The sequence below is a fragment of the Stegostoma tigrinum genome, chromosome 12 (genome assembly GCF_030684315.1).
Source record: "Stegostoma tigrinum isolate sSteTig4 chromosome 12, sSteTig4.hap1, whole genome shotgun sequence".
NCBI lineage: Eukaryota > Metazoa > Chordata > Chondrichthyes > Orectolobiformes > Stegostomatidae > Stegostoma > Stegostoma tigrinum.
In genome coordinates this window covers 79,280,209-79,300,820 of record NC_081365.1, presented here as the reverse complement: position 1 = coordinate 79,300,820, position 20,612 = coordinate 79,280,209, and the positions used below count along the sequence as shown (strand labels likewise).

Below are 20,612 nucleotides of genomic sequence, written 5' to 3'. Positions count from 1 at the left end.
GACAGAATAGGCATAAAAGAGTCATTCTCAGATTGGCAGATTGAGATTAGTGAGGTACTGCACAGATCCGTTGCTAGGGCCATAGCTGTTCGCAATTTGTAGAAGTGATGTGAATGTGGGGACCAAATATAACTTTCAAATATGTAGTGACAAAACTAGAGGAGAATGTGAGTTGCAAAGGAGGATGCAAAGAATTTTCAGAGATTTGGTCAGGCTGCATATAAATGGAGGAACATGGCTGATAGAATGTGAGCAAGTCGATAACTTCACAGTTTGATGGAGGAAGCAAAGCCTGAATCTTAGGAACTTTCTACTCCAGGAAGTTGTGGATGCTCAATCATTAAGCATGGTCAAGACGAAAGTGCTCCCTTGCTTCGTTTTCTTGCCTCCTCTCTCTTTGCATTCAACTACAGCCTAGAAACTATTCAGGCACTGCTCAAATGCTCGTGCTCACTTAACAGAAGAGTGGAACCACAAGAACTGACAAAATCCACCTTGACTCAACCATCTCAAAAACATTCAGGAATAGAATAGAATACACCTTAAGAATGACTTTCATCACGTTATTAACTGGATCAGTTCGAGTTAGAGATATACATTTACTTCAGAAACCAGAGTGTTAAAAAAGATGATCTACAAACTGCATGGTCATCCAAGAGAAGGGCCTATCATTTCAAACAGCTCGAGCAAGAATGAGTGAAATCAGCAACCTAACGTACGACCTTCCTAGTGCACTCACTTCAAGCCAGGAAACGTGTTAATCCAGTAATGTTCTTAAAGCGCACACTGATTTTTTTTTAAGCTTTCCTTTCCTTTACTATTTCTCTCATCAGAGGTGCCCTTGGAATTATTGACAGTGGTTGCTACTCAATTGATACAATTCATCCTTTTGATTGATAGCCAGCCAACATTAAATTTCTGCCTTCAATCCATGTTAAGACAGACCAGAAGATGACAGTAATCTTGTAAACATCCCTTACATTTGTCCTAGGCACAACACAAGCTTTCACTTCATTGAAATCAGTCCCTATGATGACATTTTTTTGAGCCCCAAAATTTACAAACAGTATATTCAACCAAATTGGTGTCAAAAGCACAGCTTATTCCTCTATAGTAGGGAAGCTTATGGTGATTGTCAAAGAATGAGAGATTCAAAACTGCAGATTAAATTTATTTATTGTTGAAGAGGGGATCAACATTTTGAAATGTTAAAGGTAGTACTTGGATTCTAAAACTCAAATTGATGACACTTGATGCAGCGATCTGGTCTAATAAAATTAAGCCAAATGAGGACAGAATAAGAAACCTCAAGTGTGAATTTCAATATTCATCTTACTGCTCAAATTCTCCCCGAAACAGAAATTCTGTAAACCTATGTTAAAAATTCTACAAAAACACATCAAAATTGCCTACATTTGGGCAAATGAAGTGAAAAATGCCCATTATGATTTCACACTTACCTCTGTTGCTTTAACACTGAACTTTTACATACTACAGCATTAAATGGCATGATTAGGTTCAGAGCTCATGCATCGTTTATCTAACACCAAATTGGAAGCTCATATTAGCAGTACCTCATTCATTATTGAAAACTGCCTTAGAGTTAAAAGAAAGTTCAAATTGATAAATCATTGCTAATTAGCATAGATGTAACTTGTAATAGAAATCTGAAAACAAATGGTAATGCAGATGATGTGCTGACCAAACCTGTGAAAGTTGACTAAGTTTGAGGCAACACACAAGCATATTAAAATGTCTAAAGCAACGTCAAAATATACAAAATAAAAATGACATCTGGTAAAGCAGGGATGGTGTGCCATTGTACAGATACACAGTGCACTACAAGAAAACTCAGATTTTCAAAGCAACCTCCTCATCTTTAACCCAAGCCAAAGAAAGCAACTTACACAGGGCAAGTGTCATTTTTAGACAACACCTAGTGTTATTACACCAGCACACTGAGTGGAAAAACTATGCAGGTCACCTGCCTCACCTCTTGAGCAATAGCAGCATGGGGTAGGAGGGAGCATAGAAATTAGGATCTGGGAACGAAATCACAGGGACACAAAAATTAACTTTTAATATTGCTTTTACTTTATGGTAGCCAAACATGCAGTAATAGGCAGAAACAAAAGTGGCTGGCCATATAGATCAGACTCTCCAGAAGTCAGCAATCACTGAACTTTAGAGATGGAATTCACATATAACATTAAGAAGATTTCAAATTCCTATTCAGAATAAATTCCATTTAAAGCACTCAGGAAAAAAGTTACCAAAATAGAAGACACTTATTAATATTTGAGCAGAAACAAAATTAGATTTCTGGTAAATAAACCATTCCATGCATTCCATCTGTTGAAAATAGTTTTGCATAGACAAACTGTAGGTGTGAATGTGTTAAGAAAGCCAAGAGGCAGCTGTATTGTAATAGATATTGCAGGGACTCAAAAAGAAACCTGTAAGAATGGCTTTTATTAAAAAGAATTTGTGGATGTGCATACTGATGGAAAAGCCAATATTACTTGTCTATCTCTAATTACCATTGAGAAGATACGGGTAGGCTGCCTTCTCAAACGCTGCAGTTTGGCAGTGAAATTCAGAGTTATTTCACTTTCTTCTCACTGACCTCTATGCAATCTCTTTTAGTTTGAGAGTTCAGAAGAATCCCCAGCATTAAAAAAAATGAGGACAGGTGGCTGACTGTTTGCTCAGAGATAGGATTTCGACGAAAGTCTCAGAGGAGGGTGCACAACTGACCTGAAGAAATTAGGAGCAGGAGAAGGGTATTTGGTCCCTTGTGCCTGCTCCGCCATTCAACGAAATCATGGCTGAGCTGAGCTGAGCTGATTAACCCACATTCCTGTCTACCCTGGGTAATCTTTTACCTACACCCCCAATCCCACACATCTATTCTTGAAAGGGAGACACTAGAGGTGTAGACCTGATATGAGGGTTATCCAGAGTTATGGATCCTGACAGATGAAGGCTTGACCATCAACGGTGGAGCAACAAAATTGTGGATATGCAAAAGGCCAGAATTTGAAATTTACAGGCGATCTCAGTGGATTGTAGAGTTAGGCATAAAACGGAGAGGTCCGATCCCTCTGTTTGCCAATGATACCCCCTTTGCCGGAGGTTCTCTAATGTTCCCAAATAACTGCCGCCTTCACCCTCTTACCCAGCTTGTCATCACCATCCAATCTCTGTACTCACCTTGCCTAGGATTCAACACTTCATTTTCTCCATTAAGTACGGTCACACTTTGCCAACCGCACTCCCAGCCATCACTGGCTGCAATTCTACCACAACATGTTGGTTTTTCATGCAAAATAAAGACACTTATTACAATTCTTACTATTCAACTATTTGCTCAGCATTTTCTGCTCAAAATGGAGAACAATTTTGCTGCAGTGCTCTTGAGATCACAACTCCCTCTGTTTTAGAGCTAGTGAATTGAATTTAGTGACACTTCTTCAGGACACTGGACTGAACGCTGGGTCATTGGACACAAAATATTAGTTCCCTTTCTCTCTCCACAGATGCTGCCAGACCTGCTGAGTTTCTCCAGGAATTTTTGTTTTTGTTTCAGATCTGTAACATCTGTAGTTGCTTGTTTTATCCCCTCTGTGTGCTGAATCATCTTGGACCTCAGAGGGGAGTAGTGTTACACGTTCTCGGGTCTCTTTCAATACCTTTCAGCTCACTTCATTATTCAGGTTAATGGAATAGGATCTCCTATTTACCTCCTCAAATTTCACCTCCCACACCCTGTACCTCAAACTTTGCTCATCGTAAAACTAAGATCAAAGCAGATATATTTATCTCTATGACAGTGCCACTTATTGAAATTTGAGTTTGAATATACGAGTAGTGACATCTTACTTCCATTGTGTAGTATCTTGCTAAGACTACCCCTGGAGTACTGTGTGCAATTTTGGTCTCCTTATGTCTGGAAAGATAATACTGTTAGAGGGTGTCCAATGAAGGGTCACCAGATTTGTTCCTGAGATGGCAGGATTGTAGCAGCAAGAGATATTCTCAGTATTCTCTGAAGTTGCAAAAAAAAAGAGGAATTGTGAACAATTTGAAACTCTCTACCACAGACGGCTGCAAAAGTTCAACTTTTGACTGTGTTTAAGACAGAGATTGATGGGCTGAGGGACTTGAGGCTGTTTTCATTAGAGAGAAGGAGGTTGAGAGGTGACTTAATTGAAACATATAAAATAATCAGAGGGTTAGATAGGGTGGATTCCTAGAATGGTGACGGCGATCACGAGGTGGCATAGCTTTAAATTGAGGGGTGAAAGATATAGGACAGATGTCAGAGGTGGTTTCTTTACTCAGTGAGTAGTAAGGGAATGGAACGCTTTGCCTGCAACGGTAGTAGATTCGCCAACTTTAGGTACATTTAAATCGTCATTGGATGAGCACATGGACGTACATGGAATAGTGTAGGTTAGGTGGGCTTCAGATCGATATGACAGGTCAGCACAACTTCGAGGGCCGAAGGGCCTGTACTGTGCCGTAATGTTCTATGTTCTTTATCTTGCTCCATCACGCAATTAGATCACTGCTTGAGGCCCCTAATAGTCTTCCAAAAACATCTCCATCACAAGTTTTGAAGATTTTAACTGATCCACTGTCTCAACAGCAGCTTGGGAGCGAAAATGGAAGATTTCCTTTAACATTTATAAGAAGTTACAACTATGCCACAAAAGGGGTAATCTTAATGTTGTGGTCCTTTGTTCTGAACTTTCCCCATAAGAAATAGGGCTTCTCTGCTGACTCAATCTTTAATCATCTCAAACATCTCAATTTGTAAAACGGCCAATAATTTTGATCTACTTTATAAACTTTGCTTCTCTTCAGAAGGGTCAGTGGACACAAAACATCAACTGTTTTCTCTCCACAGATGCTGCCAGATCTGCTGAGTTTTCCCAGAAATTTCTTTTGTTGTTTCTGATTTCCACCATTTAAAGTTATAGAGTCATACAGCACAGAAACAGCCCCTTTGGTTCAACTCACCCACAGCTTCCCTTCGTCTTGTTTCCGTTATTAGGCACAACTTGTTGTACAAGTGATCATTCAGCATACCGTGTAGACAATCCAGAATCACTGTTCTTTTAGCCATCATCTTTCACTGTTACTTGATATCCTTTTGCGCTTTTGTTCAGTATTGTTATTTTCATTTATTTAAATCAAGCATGTGGTCCTGTTGACAAATGATTGCTTTACCATCTCCTTTCAGAGTTGTCACAATTTGAACTCCGGACTGCCCTCAAAGATTAGCTCTACAAGGACAATGGGTACACAAGTCCAGGAGTAGATTCTAACATTGCCTATTGCATATGAGGCCATAAGATGCAGAAGCAGAAACAGGCCATTCAACTCATTAGGTCTGTTCCACCATTCAATGAACGTCAACATCACTTTTACTGTCTTTTTTCCCTTCATTCTTCCTGATTAAAAATCTATATCTCAGCCTTGAGCATGCTTGATGACTCAGTCTTGACAACACCCGTCTTGACAACGAGTATAAAATTCCACAGATTCACCTCTCTCCAAGACAAGCAATTCCACCACATCTGCTGCAAATGTGCGAACCCTTACACCGTCTGGATCTCGAATCTCCCACAAAATGAAACATCCTCTCTGCACCTATCTTTTCAAGTTCGCTTTAATTTTGAATGTTTAAGGTTGCTTAACTTTCCTCTAAATTCTAATCAGTACAGACTTCTCAAAAGACAGTATCTCCATACCATGAGATACCAAGGTGTAGAGAGGGATGAACACAGCAGGCCAAGCAGCATCAGAGGAACAGGAAGGCTGACATTTTGAGCCTAGACCCTTCTTCAGAAGGATTTTCTGAAGAAGGATCTAGACCTGAAGCATCAGCGTTCCTGCTCCTCTGAAGCTGCTTAGCCTGCTGTGTTCATCCAGCTCTACACCATGATATCTCAGATTCTCCAGCATCTGCAGTTCCTACCACCTCCATACCATGGTTGGTATATCTTTCTTAGATAATGGGCCAAAACTGTTCACATTTTTCCAGTTGTGGTCAGGGTTGTATTTTATATAGCTTTAACAAGACCTCCTTACTTTTAAGGTGACTCTCTTTTAAATGAAAACCACCAATCCATTTGCCTTTCCTATTATCCAAATTCCAATGATAGTTTTTTCTGATTCACGTACAAGGACTCTCAAATTCCACTATTCTGCAGCTTTCTGTATTCCACGGCACAACATTGTGGGCCGAAGGGCCTGTACTGTGCTGTACTTTTCTATGTTCTAAATAAAAATCTTCTCTATTCTTCCTGCCACAATCCATAACCTCACATTTTCCCACATACTCCACTTGCTTAATCTGTCTATATCCCTCTGCAAACCTTGTTATAATATGTTCACTTTCCTCATTCAAGTCATTCATATTTATTGTAAATCATTGTGAAACTCCATTAGATTGCTATCCTGAAAAGCTCCCCCTTATCCTAACTCTGTCTCCTATTAGTTAGCCAGTCCTCTATTCATGTTAACACACTTCCTGCAACATGAGTTCTTATAATGTAGCCTAATATGTGGTACCTTATCAAATATATTTCGGTTATATATAGATCAGCAGTGGTAGATTAAAGTGTGTGCCTTCTACAAGGATTCCCATTCAGTTGCCTGTCAGATTTCCAAGCCACCTTACAGAATCATACAACATGGAAACAGACCCTGCCATCCAACTCATCTGTGATACCAGGCAGTCCATTCCATACAGGCACCACCCTCCGCATGAAAAAGTTATCCCTCAGGTGCTTTTTAAAATCCTTTCCCTCTCACTTTAAACCCACATCCTCTGGTTTGGACTCTCCCACCTTAGCAAAAAGACCTTAGTTATTCACCCTACCCATGCCACTCATTATTTTATAAACCTCTATAAGCTCAGAAATCATATGACACCAAGTTATAGTCCAACAGGTTTATCTGAAGTCAAGCTTTCAGAGCGCTGCTCCTTCATCAGATGAATTCACTTCACCTGACAAAGGAGCAGCGCTCCAAAAGCTTGTGACTTCAAATTAAACTGTGGGACTATAACAGTGTTACGTGACTTCTGACCTTGTCCACCCAGTCCAACACCAGTGCCTCCACATCTTCTAGAAGGTCACCCTCTGTCTCAGACACTCCAGGGAAAGCAACCCTAGCCTTTTCAGCCTCTCCCTATAGCTCAAACCTTCCAATCCTGACCATACCCACGTATATCTTTTCTCCATGCTTTCAGGTTTAGCAACATCCAGAACTGTACACAGTATTCCAAAAGCAGCCTCAATGTCCTGTACAGCCACAATATGACATCCCAATTCCTGTACTCAATGTTCTAAGCAATGAAGGCAAATGTGCCAAACGTCTACTTCACCAGCTGTCTACCTGCAACTCCACTTTCAAGGAACTATGCACCTACACCACTAAGTCTCTGTTCGGCAATACTCTTCAGGGACCTAGTATTAACACTAAGTCCTGCCATGGTTTGCCTTACCAAAATACAATACCTTTCATTTATCTAAATTAAACTTTATCTGCAACTCCTTGGATCATTGGCCCACCTGATTAAGGCTGCTTTGTAGTCCGAGATAATTTTCTTCACTGTCCATTACACCGCCTATTTTGGTGTCAGCTGCAAACTTACAAACCATACCTCTGTCACGCACATCCAAATTTGTTATATAAATGACGAAAAGTGGTGGACGCAGCACTGATCTTTGTGGCACACAGCTGAGTCACAGGTCACCAGTCTGAAAAACAACCCTCCACCACCATCCTCTGTCTCCTAACTTCAAGCCAATTTTGTATCCAATTAACTAACTCCCCCTAGGTCCTAAATGATCTAACCTAATCATCAGTCTACCATGCGTAAACTATGGAATTGTCAAAGAATAAAACGCCAAAATAGTAAAATATGAGCACATAAACTAAAGGATATGTTGGGATGGGAATAGACCCATTAAAGGAATGCATGACTTAAAATCTAAGACAGCCACTACAGGTTAGCTAAATATAAAATGAGAGATAATGGGAACTGCAGATGCTGGAGAATCCGAGACAAAGTGTGGAGTTGATGAACACAGCAGGCCAAGCAGCATCTTAGGAGCACAAAAGCTGAAGTTTTGGGCCTAGACCCCTAAAAATAAAACGAGTTGAGGTGTCATCTTGTGGCTGTATCGGATATTGGTGCTGCCACTTTTAGAATATTATGTACGCTCCTTGTCGCCGTTCTATAGGAAGGAGGTTGTTAAACTTGTGAGGGTGCAGATTTACAAGGACGTTGCCAGGGTTAGAGGGTTTGAGTTATAGGAAAAGGGCTTTTCTCCCTGGAGTGTTGAAGGCTGAGGGGTGACCTTATATAGGTTTATAAAATCATGAGGGGCATGGCTAAGTTGAATAGCCAGGATCTCTTTCCTAGGGTAGGGAAGTCCCAAATTAGAGGGCGTAAGTTAGAGTTGAGAGGGGCAAGATATAAAAAGGACCCGAGTGGGTAACTTTCTTGTGCAGAGGATAGTGCGTGTGTGAAATCAGCTGCAAGCAGAACTGAAAGAGACAGGTATAGTTACAAAGACATTTGGATGGGTATATGAATAGGAAGGATTTAGAGCGACATGGGTAAATTCTGGCAAATAGGACTAGGTCAGATTGGGATCACTGATCGGCTCAGACAAGTTGGATCAAAGGGTCTGTTTCCATGCTTGTGACAATGACAATGTCGTCAAATGCTTTGCTGAAGTCCATATAAACAACGTTTACCACTCTACTTTCAATTTTCATTGTCACCTTTTCAAAAAACACCATCAAGTTAGAGAGACACGATTTCCCACGCACGAAGTTATGCTGACTATCCCTAATCAGGCCTTGCTTTTCCAAATGCATGTAAATCCTGTTCCTCAGAATCCCTCCATCAACTTAAACACCACTGACACACAGGTCACCAGTCTACATTTCCCTGGCTTTTCCTTACAGATTTTCTTACGGGATGGTCACCTTGGTTATCAGATATCTTACTGCAGACCTAACAACACAGCTTTGCGTTTGGTATTCAAGCAAGTTTTACAATTATGCCCAAAGAAACTTTGGGAGAAGAATCAGAGTGGACTTCAGATGTCATCGCCGTTTTTCTCTGAGGCTAATCAGGCTTGCTAGGTTTCTATCGCATTTTCTGATTTTATTTCACATTTCCAGCCTCCAAAGTAATTGGCGTTTACATATAATTTATATCATGTTTTGCATGATCTGAACAACCCAAAGCACTAAAGCCAATTAGTATATCTTTGGAAATGCAATGTAGGAAAGATCAGTCAATCCAATGCATGACAAGCTCCCAGCGTGATGATAAACAGCTAACCTATTCTTTCTAGCTAGGTTACTCAAGGGATAAAAGTTGACCTGAACACATTGGAGGACTCCTCTGCTCTTTTTCCAAGCAGTGCTATGGGATCTTGTATGGATAGTTAAGGCCTTGGTTTAATATCGCATCTGAAAAAGGTGACACTTCCAACAGAACAGCATTCCGTCAGTGTTACATTGAGGATATCAACCAAGATTTGTTGCTCAAGTCCCCACAGTGGGAAGAAGGTTTGGAAAGTGCATTATTGTTATATCTGCCTTTATCACTAGTGTAAAGTTAATAAAGGCATGTTATTAAGTTAGCAGTTGTCTCGGGCACCAGTATGAAGATGTTTCAGTTAATAAGGACAACAGATGTTATCTAGACAGCATGCGTGCTCAGAGAAGGTTGTGAATCCCTGCCGACATTTGCTAACAAGAGTTCAGCTGCTTAACAAGCTTCTTAGCAACATCACTATCTTGATAATCGCTTTAGATATCTTGATGGCAGCTAGCATTAACAGATTGAGAATGTTACAAGATAACATGCTTTGAAGCCAAATCGACAAATGAATAACAGTTTGTGTAAGGTACAGGAGCAGTACTCAATCAAGGTTGTTTCCTGAAACCTTTGCAAATTTACTTGGTGGAATAGTGGTATGTAGGTAAATGTCTAACTTGATTAATGACCTAAGCAGCTTATTCCTTTGATAATAATTTTTACAAGCTGTGCTCTTTAGATCAATGGAAATAAAAGAATTTCTACATCACCTTTTACATCTTTAGGACATTCTCAGATGTTCCAGCCAATTCAATTGAAGAGTAGTCACAAATGTGATGTGGCCAAACAAAACAAAAGTCTATTCTGCACAAGATCCCACAAACAGCACCATGAGACACCAAGATTTCCTTTTACTGTAAAAGGGATACAAGTTGAAGGCTAAATATTCACCAGAATGTCATGACCCCTCACAGCTGTGATACTTTGCATAGTGTCACAAGACTGGCTCAGTAAAGATGAGGGACAAAGGGCAGAATAGAATACCATCAGCGAAGCTTTGACCAAGTCAGGCTTTACGTGGGACAGAACCAAGGAAACGAGTAAAGAGATTGGAGGGAAAAATGATCAAATCCATAATCATTTTGGAAACTATTAAAGTTTCAGTGGTGAGGTTATTGATCTGCTCACTGAGTTGGCTTGTTTTTGTTCAGACGTTTCATCACCATGCTAGACAACTTCATCAGTGAGGCCTCTGATGAAGAGATGTTGCTCTACTCCTCTTGGAATTTATACCGTCCAGTCCATTATGGTGAGTAGTATCATTTCAAGTTCTGTTCTGCGTAGGTTTGTATATGGGGTCCAACAAATATATAGAATTGGACTTCATATACAAACCCATACAGAACAGAACTAGAAATGACACAATTCACTATAACAGGCCAGACAGTATAAATTCCAAGCAGAGTCGAGCAACATCGCTTCATCAGAGGCCTCACTGATAATGTTACCTAGCATGGTGACGAAATGTCTAAACAAAAACAAGCCAGCTCGGCAGGCCAGTCAACAACCTCACCTACAACCCAAGCTACGAATCTTTGCAAAAACCTTAAGTTTCAGTAGCATTAAGGTACTGACATGTAGACAAATTGTTGCAGAGACAGAATAAATAATGACAGATTGAGTATAAAACTCAGGCCAGGCTGAAATGGGGTGGAGAAGGTATTAGAGAGACATCAAATTCAAGCCAAGAAAGCAGACACTGAGGAATGGCAAGAGATTTTAATCCGTTCATTTCCATTCAAAGACTTCCTGGTAAGAATTACGATTTAGTGAGATACAGCAGTTCTAAAGAGTCCATAATGCATTATTTCTGAGATAAATACATAATAATGCTCACCCACCAAGTTCTCTCAGCTGTCGAATACGCTATTAAATTTTGCACTATATTGTACATTTGCCTATATGTAATATAGCTGAAAATGATCAGAGATGCCAGTTATGTTTCTGGGATTCAGAAATAGGACAGTAAAGAAGCACAACTGAGTACAAAGAGGTTTTAAGTCATTTAAAATTTCTGTCAAACTTCAAACAGAAACCAAGCTCTCTAAACAAAGAATAATTTATGGCAGAAGAGGGAGACGGTAGCACAATGTAGAACAAAAAATAAACTGGAGAATGTGCTTACAAAAGAAAGGATATATCTGCGGGATCATGGCTTCCTTAAATGACCACATCTAGGCAAGTATCGAGCAAAACAAAAACACTGTTGTCTTTAAATCACTCATACACGCACACACACATTAATGCAAGCAACGTTAACAATACAGTCTACTTCAAGCAAGAGACATGCAATTGCAAAGTGCACGACAGATGACAAATATAAACTGAAGGAAACTTAGAGAATGAATTTTGCTATCTAAGCAGTACTTCCCAGTTAAGATTAGCACAAGGAAGGTAGTTCTTTCTGCCACAACATAACATGCTCATGCTCAGGCAAGTACAGTTCTTAACTCATACCTCCTGCAGCAGATCAGCTTGTTCAATTGCTTTCAGAACATTCTTCTTTGAGGTCTCCTGTACCTCCCCTCCTAATAAGAATTCATCCAGGATAAAGTAAGCCTTCTCAAAATTGAAGATAATGTCAAGTTCGCAGACCTTCAAGAAAGGGGTAAGAAAAACAGTCGTCACATTTGGTTTAGATCTTGAAAAATATCCACAGAGATGACATTTTACAACTCAAATAACTACAACCTTCTCAGATATGTATCTGCAGATTAGAATTTTATTTGGAACAAGATGTGCATGACTTCAATCAAAGAAGCAAGTAGTTTCATGTCAGCAAGAGTAATGCATTTGACTTCAAAAACAAATGCTAAGTTTAGTTATTGGAAGTTGGACATACAATAGATCACCATACTGACAGATGGCACAACAAAATATACCATGTTGAGGAATTTCACAAGTTTAGAAATGCGTGTAGCATTAAGTAATTGTACAAGATGCTGAACTAATATGTTCTAGTCAAATTGCAGCTTACAGTAACAAGATACACAGGTGTTTTAAATTACAATTGATCCATCTCCCTCTTATCATTCCCAATTCTGTGCAATTCCAGATTCAATTACTGCAATAGTTCCCATCTGTTCCAAATTAGAAGTAAAGTTGAGTGTTTTTTGGCATGAATAAATTGTAGTATTTCAAGTCATCTTGTAAGTAGTAAATGGGCTTAAAGTCATGAAAGTCCATTTTATAGAATTTTGTTTTGACTTTACTTTTCAAATAGAGTTCTATCAGGAGTTCAAGATCACAGATTAAGGATAAACTTTTAATAATCTTCAGCCTGTTCTGCAATTCAACAAGATCATGGCCAAAATAAGATCAGCCTTAACTCTACTTTTCTGCCTGCCCCAAAACACAACTCTCATGTAGATCAAAAGTCTGGCTTGAATACAGTTCAATGACCCAGCCATGACTTTCTGAAAATTCACTCATGGGATCAGAATGTTGCTGGCCAAGCCAGTATTTATTGCTCAGAGAGCCAACCACATTACTGACAGTCTGAAGTCACATGCAAGCCAGACCACGTAAGGATGGCAGTTTCCTTCCCTAAACAACTTTAGTGAACGAGATGGGCTTTTATGATAAATCGACAATGAATTCATGGCCATCATGAGATTCTTAATCCCAGACTTCTTAAAAACTGCATTCAAATTCCACTATGGCAGTAATTGAACCCAGGTCTTCAGAACATTACCTGGGTTAATAGGTTTTAGTGGATTAACAGTCCAGCGATACCACCATCAGGATGTTGCCTCCCCTTAGTATGACAGATTCATGTGGAAGAGGATTACAGAGAGCAATGATCCACAGACACCACACTGTTTTTAAACTTTCTCCAGAATTCTATATTTCCCCAAGAGGAGAAAACAATCTCTCAGCACAATTCTGTAAAGGTCCCTCAGAATCTTACACGTTTGAGTAAGATCACCTTTCATTCTTCCCAACTTGAGTATCAGCCCAACCTGCATCTAAGACAAGTTTCTTCATCCCAAGAATCAGCTGAGTGAAGCTCCTGTGAACTGCTTCTAATACAAGTATATCCCTTCTTTGCTTAAAAAGTTTCAAATGTTACTACACTGGAGATAGATTAATTAATGTGCATAATTCAGGTGGTCAGCTCAAAACACGTAGTCAGGTTTCCATCTCTTAGTGGCTATTGCTGACTTCTCATAGAATGTGCACATACAACCGGGCGGCACGGTGGCTCAGTGGTTAGCACTGCAGCCTCACAGAACCAGGGACCCGAGTTCGATTCCAGCCTCGGGCGACTGTCTGTGTGGAGTTTTCACATTCTCCCAGTGGTCTGCGTGGGTTTCCTCCGGGTGCTCTGGTTTCCTCCCACAGTCTAAAGATGTGCAGGTTAGGTGGATCGGCTATGCTAAATTGCCCGTAGTGTTCAGGGGTGTGTGGGTTATAGGGGAATGGGTCTAGGTGGGATACTTCAAGGGGCGGTGTGGACTTATTGGGCCGAAAGGCCTGTTTCCACACTGTAGGGACTCTAACCTAATCTAATCAAAAACCATTAGATCACTCTTTAAATGGAGATTGACTCCTTAGGTTGACTGTCAGCATTGCGGACTCAGGCTCTGCTGTGAGGTAATGCTAGCAACCAGCAAAAATGACCAAATGATAAGGAACATCTTTCACTGAGAACACACAAGATGGTTTTGCGCCTGTCCCGACTCAGAAAGGTGTGTGTTTTGGAAGCTTATGCAACAACAACATAAAAGAGAAAAAAACCCACCAAATTAAACAAAACAACAATGCAATTTAACTTGAGGAAAATAAATTAATGTAATTAAAACTATTTATTCGCGATTCAATAAAGTTATTCGTTAGTAAATCTCAATTTGAGTTATGTTTGCTTTTTGCTCTAAAGTTTTCTCTGAATAATATACCCGTTTGGATATGTGGTAGGTAATACAGATATAACCTGCACTTTAAAAAAAATAGCTGCAAGGGAACAATCATTCAATTAAGAATGAAATACAAAGTAAACAGACTGAATAATGTAGCTTTCAATCCCACTTCCAATTTAAGGTTAGCCACTTTTACTATACACAAGGATTGGTGTTATACGTGCAATGAATTAAAGTTTTTTTTTAAACTCACACTTCCAAAATACTTGTCCAGGAGTTCAACATAACGATGAATAATCTCAAGGGTAATAAGTTCATTGTCCTGGTCCTCAATAGCACAGCAGAAGTAAAGACTTGCATACCTGTACAAACATAATATTTCAGTCACACAAGTTATTAAAACCACTGAAATCTACCTAAAGGCTAATGTCCAGAGGACTTAAATAGATTTATGAAAAAGTTTACACTTAGATTTAAACCTCAAGATGAGTGGCGCTGAATTGCAGTGATGCGTGTATCCAAAATTAATATTTTTTTTAAATATTCAAATTAAATCCAGGCTGAAATGAACAAACTAACACTAAACTCATAACTATTGGTGTTGATTCACCGACTATGTCAGAACAAAATAACATTTATACAACATGTTTATAGAGCATTTTTAGTATATCCTTTATAAAAAGTAGCATTGTTTTTGTGTAACAGGTGACAGTGTTTCACTCCACTAAGTTCCTCCATCAAGCAGCTTTTGTTTAGGTGTACTACACAAGAAAGAAAATATGGCGGTTCTGTCATTACACCATCTAAAATACAGAGTTATAAAATACCCAGAAATTACACATCAAGGTCAGGACCAAAAGAATATGCAAAAAAAGAAAAAAAAGCAAGCTAAGAGGGCAAAATGAAAAACAGTCTAATAAAGATCTGTCAGTACAATTTTCGACTCATTCATCACCATCTGCTGCTTTTGTACACTTTATTCCTGGTACTGATCTTAAGAAACTGGCCGTCACTGCTTCCGGCAAGGTAATGGAGCAAAATGAACATCAGGTTGTCAAGCACCAATTTTTTTTTAAAATAAAAAATTGCACGCACCTTTACAGTTACAACTGCAGAGTTAGCTTACAACAGCTGATAAACAAGTACTGACACACAATGGCTCAGCTGACAGGGACAACGCAAGTGGCTAAAATATTCTTTTGATATTATCACATCACTGACAGTGATCACAAAGACATCAGAATGAAAGTAATATGTCACTTCCTGCAAACAAATATAGCTGCTGTTCACTGTCCACATAAAAAGAACACTTCTGGCATTGGAAGTGTGACAGAATATGCAGGAGACATGATAGAATAAGCAACACACACGAGTCATTGAGTCCAACTAACCCACAGTATTTATTCTCTTCTTAAGCTTCCTCTTAAACTACTTCACCTAATTTTATTACCAAAAACCCTCCATTTCTATCTCTCTCAGATGGATATAAGCACCGATTAAACACATTGGTATTAAGTAGTATCAAAGGAATTTTTTGAAGTAACATCCACATTCTTATCATCCTTGGATAAAGCTTCTTCTCAGTATCCTGTTTCATTTCTTGATTATCTTACATATGTGACTTATAGATTTAGAACTACCCACAAGTGAAAAACCACTGTCTAATCAATTAAAAGTCTTCGTAATTCTCACAACCTCTATTAAACCATCCTCAAACTTCTAGTTTTGAGATCAACAAGGTCAGGAAAACATCAAGAAAAGCAAACCAGCACTTCAGTCCCTGCTGCTGACAACACCCTTCCCTACACACAAATACACAGTGACACTTCCCCTCCGTCCCAACACCGTTATCTCCTGCTGACGGACCAGAATACAAGTGAAATTAAGTGGGTGCAAAAAAGGAATGCTTTGCACTGAGGAAGTGATGCAGTAACTCAGTAAAAGTACAGGTAAAGATACCATAGGCTTATCAGACAATTCAGTCTTATAGGGCTGCCCTTTAATCGCAGGGCCATTAGGTGGTGGTTAAACCAGAGGGTCACCATCCTTCAGGTAAGGCAACAGGTTCAGGAGAATCCTTCATTATAACCCCTGTACTGCGGGATCCACGTTGCTGGTGTCTCTCTGCATTGCAAACCAGCCATCTCGTCAACCGAGCTAAGACAACTCCCAGCAGCTCATTAGTCCGATAATGCACAATGCAATCCAGAACAAAAAGTGAATGCCAGAATGCCAACCTTTTATATACAATCTTTAGGTCTCTCCACTCCAGAAAGCTGCACATCTTGGGTTTGCGAGCAAGGACTGTTTGGACAAGTTCTCTTGTAATTTTTTTCTTCTCTTTGTCTGAGAGGGGGACATACCATTTTTGCAATCGAAGTTTCCCCTGACGACTAAAAAGCAGCATAAACTGCATCTGTTAGAAGAAAATTGAAGATTTAGCAGATGACATTACTTTGATTTATTTTTCCATGATAACTAATTATACTGAATGAACAGAATGAAACCAAAATCAGTCAGGTCAACAAGTCTAAGCTAGTGTTTTGACCAATTTGAACCTCCTACTTTACATCTTTAGATTCCTTTCTCTCTTAGGTTTATATGACTTAATCTTAAAGGACATCTATCCCATTTGCTACAGCAGCTCTATGCAAGGTTTTTATATTTAGTCATTGATGGAACGTGGACATCATTAGCATGGCGAATATTTATTGCCCATTCCTAACTGCCTTTAAAAACGGTGATGGTGAATAGCCTGGAGATAGCAAGAACTACAGATGCTGAAGTTAGAGACGACATAGAACGGAGCTGGAAGAACACAGCAGGCCAAGCAGCATCAGAGGAGCAGAAAAGTTGACGCTTTGGGTCGGGACCCTCCTTCAGAATAAAAGGCCCTGACCCGAAATGTGAACTTTCCTGCTCCCTTGGTGAAGAGCCTTCTTGAACCGCTGCAGTCCTTCAGGTGTAGGTATGAGATGATGTTGCTTAAGGAGCTTTGGTGAGATGTTGCGGTGCACCTTGTTGAAAGTCACAAAGAATTGCTTTAAATTCTTGGATTTCCTTTTGAACATAATGCTGTGTGGTTCACCATGCAGCAGTTCCAAGATTGCATGCATAGCAATCAGCACAGGCATGCTGATTGCACACCGATTTCTGGTTCCGTAAGTCACTGCAACACAAGGACCTTGGAACGCTGTGCAGCTAGAAAAAAAAATTAGAAGTAACGTATATCACACTGATGAGCCACAAACATTATTTGCAAATCTGACATCTCCACAGCATACACAAGATTCATTTATCTTCCATAAAAGACTTACATTTATATACTCATTTGTCACATCCTCAAGATTTCCAAAGCATTTCACCAGTAATGCAATATTCTTAAATTGTATTAATTCCCATGACTTAGGAAACATGCAGCCAACTGACATGTAGGAAACTCCTACAAACAGCAACAGGATTCCAACTGGTACCTTTTGGTGTGGAGGGGTAAATATTAGCCAGAAATCCCCCAATCTTCAAAAATAGTGGCATGGAATCTTTAATGCCCACTTAAGAGGCCACCAAAGAATGAAAAAATAGAGTTAACATTTCAGGTCAGATGATCCTTCCTCAGAACTGGAAGGGTCATCAGACCCAAAACGTTAACTCTGTCTTTTCCTTCACAGATGCTGCCAGACCTGCTGCGCTTTTCCAGCAACTTTGTTTTTGTTACTGATTTACAGCATCCGCAGTTTTTTGGGCTTTTATTAACCATTTGGAACTCGCTGGCCAGTTGCATATCAAACTAATGAATATTTTCTGTTGCAGATCATCTTGTGACACTGGTACTATCCCTATCCCTGGGCAAGAAGGAGGTCTGAGCAGGTTACTTAAAAATATTAGAACTGCATTATCCTAAATGAAATACCAAGAATCACTTCATGACCAGATGAGATCTTATTCCTAGGTTTGAGATCCTGGTTCTCAAATGCATCTCAGTCTGTTCAGCTGTCACACTTAAGAGGATGAAGAGTGTCGGTGTTGAAACTCATCAAGGTGGCTCCCAGGCTATGGCAAATGGCACCTTTTCCAACATTTCACCTTCATAACTTGTGAAGCCAGCAGGCACACCGTCAACATAAGCTACTTTGCAAATTCAAGAAAATTTCTTAACTTGACCTTACAGAAAAGGAAAACAGTAAGCTTTAGATCTTGAAATAATGCCAAATGATTAACCCATAAAACCAAACTCTTTAAATAAGTCAACAAAACAGTGCAAGTGCCAACTTTTAATGTGACCTAGAACTGATGACATGCTCAATTCTTTAAAAAACCCTCAGTATTGCTGCAGTATTGAAAGACCTCTGGCCTGATCCACACTCAGATTTCCATTCAGTTAGTGTCAAAGCAATTATTACAATCAGCCAACAAAACGCCCGCAAATCTGGCAGTCATATGAACTAGTCACAAGCTTCAAGCAAAACACCAAAACTAGAAAACAAACTGCTGAGGATGATGAATCAATTTCATTAAACAAATTTCTGAATTCAAAGGAGCTGCCAAGTGTTAATGAAACATGACAGTTTTAAATTTTTCAAGACCTAATCCTGAGAGACAGACACAGACACAGAGAGGTAGCAGTGTTTGTGGATTAGGAGGGAATCACAGACTCCCTTCAGTGCAGAAAGAGGTCAGTTGGCCAATCGAGTCAACAACAGCCCTTTGAAGAGCATCCTTTCTAGCCAACTCTACTCCTATAACCCAGCTTGCACATCCCTGGACACTATGACAATTACAGCACAGCCAATCCATCTAACCTACACATTTATGGGCTGGGAACAGGGCTGAGGGGTGGGGGCAGGGGTCTGGTGGGGCTGGACGTGGGCTGCTGGGGAAAGGGGGGCAGCGAGGAGGGGAAGGCGAGTGGAGAGGATAGGGGCTGGAGAGATGAGGGAGAGGAAGGGGGCTGGGGAGGAGGGGCAGATGGCTGGGGGGAGTGAAAGAGGATGGGCGGTGAGGACTGCAAGAGCATGGGGGCTGGTGGGGTGAGGGAGAGGATAGAGGCTGGGGGACTGGATGGCCCTGGGGGAGTGGATAGGGGCTGGGGGAGTGGATAGGGGCAAGGGAGCGGATAGGGGCAAGGGAGCGGATAGGGGGGAGGATGGGTGGGGGGGGGGGTTTGGGAAGAAGTGGATTTTAGTGGATGATAGGGGGACGGGTGAGGAAGACGTTCTGGGTCGCACTCTCGGACAGGCCTCGGGTTCCAGCTGTTTCCCACCCGCCTTCCGACAACACCCAAAACCCTGAGACTGCAGCATCCCCACAGAACCCGGGAACCCCACTCCCATCCATCGCCACCGTGCCAGCTTCTCGGCTCCCCCTCACCTTCGCCCTCTCTCCGGCCGTTACCGCCCGGGACCCGCTCTCCGCATTAGACCCGCCTCAAGCACGCCTTCTCTCTCGTCATTGGTAGACAGGCGGAGGCGTTGCCCGGATCTCTGCGCGGTGAGTGGCTAGATTCCACGTCAATCGGTGCCCCGCGGCGACAATTGCGGCTATAATTGGACAGTTTCCACATCTATCTCCTTGGTGTGCCACGCCCCAATTCCTGACACGCCGATTGGCTGCGACCACGAGCGGGGGGCTGTCAATCAACTGTTGGCCCCGCCCTGCAGGGGAGGGAAGCAAGTTAATGTTGTGTGGGCCGTGGAAGTAATTGAGCAAAACTTCACTCCCTCAGCAAATCTTTCTCTCCCTGAACATAACCGTCACTTAGCAAAGCCTCTCTCACTCAGCGAAACCTGAAATCGGTTGGCAACACCATCTCTCAGTCAGTAAAATACTCACTCCCACAGCACAACATCAGTTTTCCTCAGGCAAAACCTCAACTCATTGAACAAGTTCTCCACCCCTACATCACAAGACATGCACCCTAATCAAAAATGGCCACTTCCTGAAAAAAAATCTCCACTCCACCGTAAGGAATATCCAACTCCCTCCAGCAAAATCTACAGTTCCTCACCAAAAACTTCAACCTCAGCAAAATATTCACTTCATGACCAAAATGCCCATTTCATCATCAGAAATTCCATCCCTCACCAAAATCTTCACCCCCCCCAACACCTCCATCAAATCTACAACCTCTCTCCAGAAACATTCTCTCCGTCACCATCAACCCCACTTTCTCACCAGAGCATCCATTCCCTCACGAAAATCTCTATCACCAAAACCTCCACCCTATCCAAACTTTCACACCCTCTCCAAAAATATCCAGTTTGTCACCAAAAACTCCACTTGCTCATCATTAATTCTGTTTCTTCACCAAAATTCTCCAATTCCCCATAGAATTTCTG

At 40.8% G+C, this 20,612-nt stretch overlaps 1 protein-coding gene across 6 annotated transcripts in view; it reads right to left on the bottom strand.

Annotated features, from left to right (window-relative positions):
• LOC125457253 (AP-1 complex subunit sigma-2) overlaps positions 1 to 19,718 on the bottom strand; it is a 63,857-nt gene extending 44,139 nt beyond the window's left edge. For all 6 annotated transcript variants that reach the window (XM_048541224.1, XM_059650496.1, XM_048541222.2 and 3 more), the window contains exons 1-4: positions 19,645 to 19,718; positions 16,515 to 16,693; positions 14,531 to 14,639; positions 11,876 to 12,013 (exon numbers count right to left, since the gene is read on the bottom strand). In XM_048541224.1, coding sequence (XP_048397181.1) covers positions 11,876 to 12,013; positions 14,531 to 14,639; positions 16,515 to 16,693 — 426 coding nt within the window. In that variant the 5' untranslated portion in view covers positions 19,645 to 19,718. The remainder of the gene's footprint in view (positions 1 to 11,875; positions 12,014 to 14,530; positions 14,640 to 16,514; positions 16,694 to 19,644) is intronic.
• Positions 19,719 to 20,612: the final 894 nt, after the last annotated feature.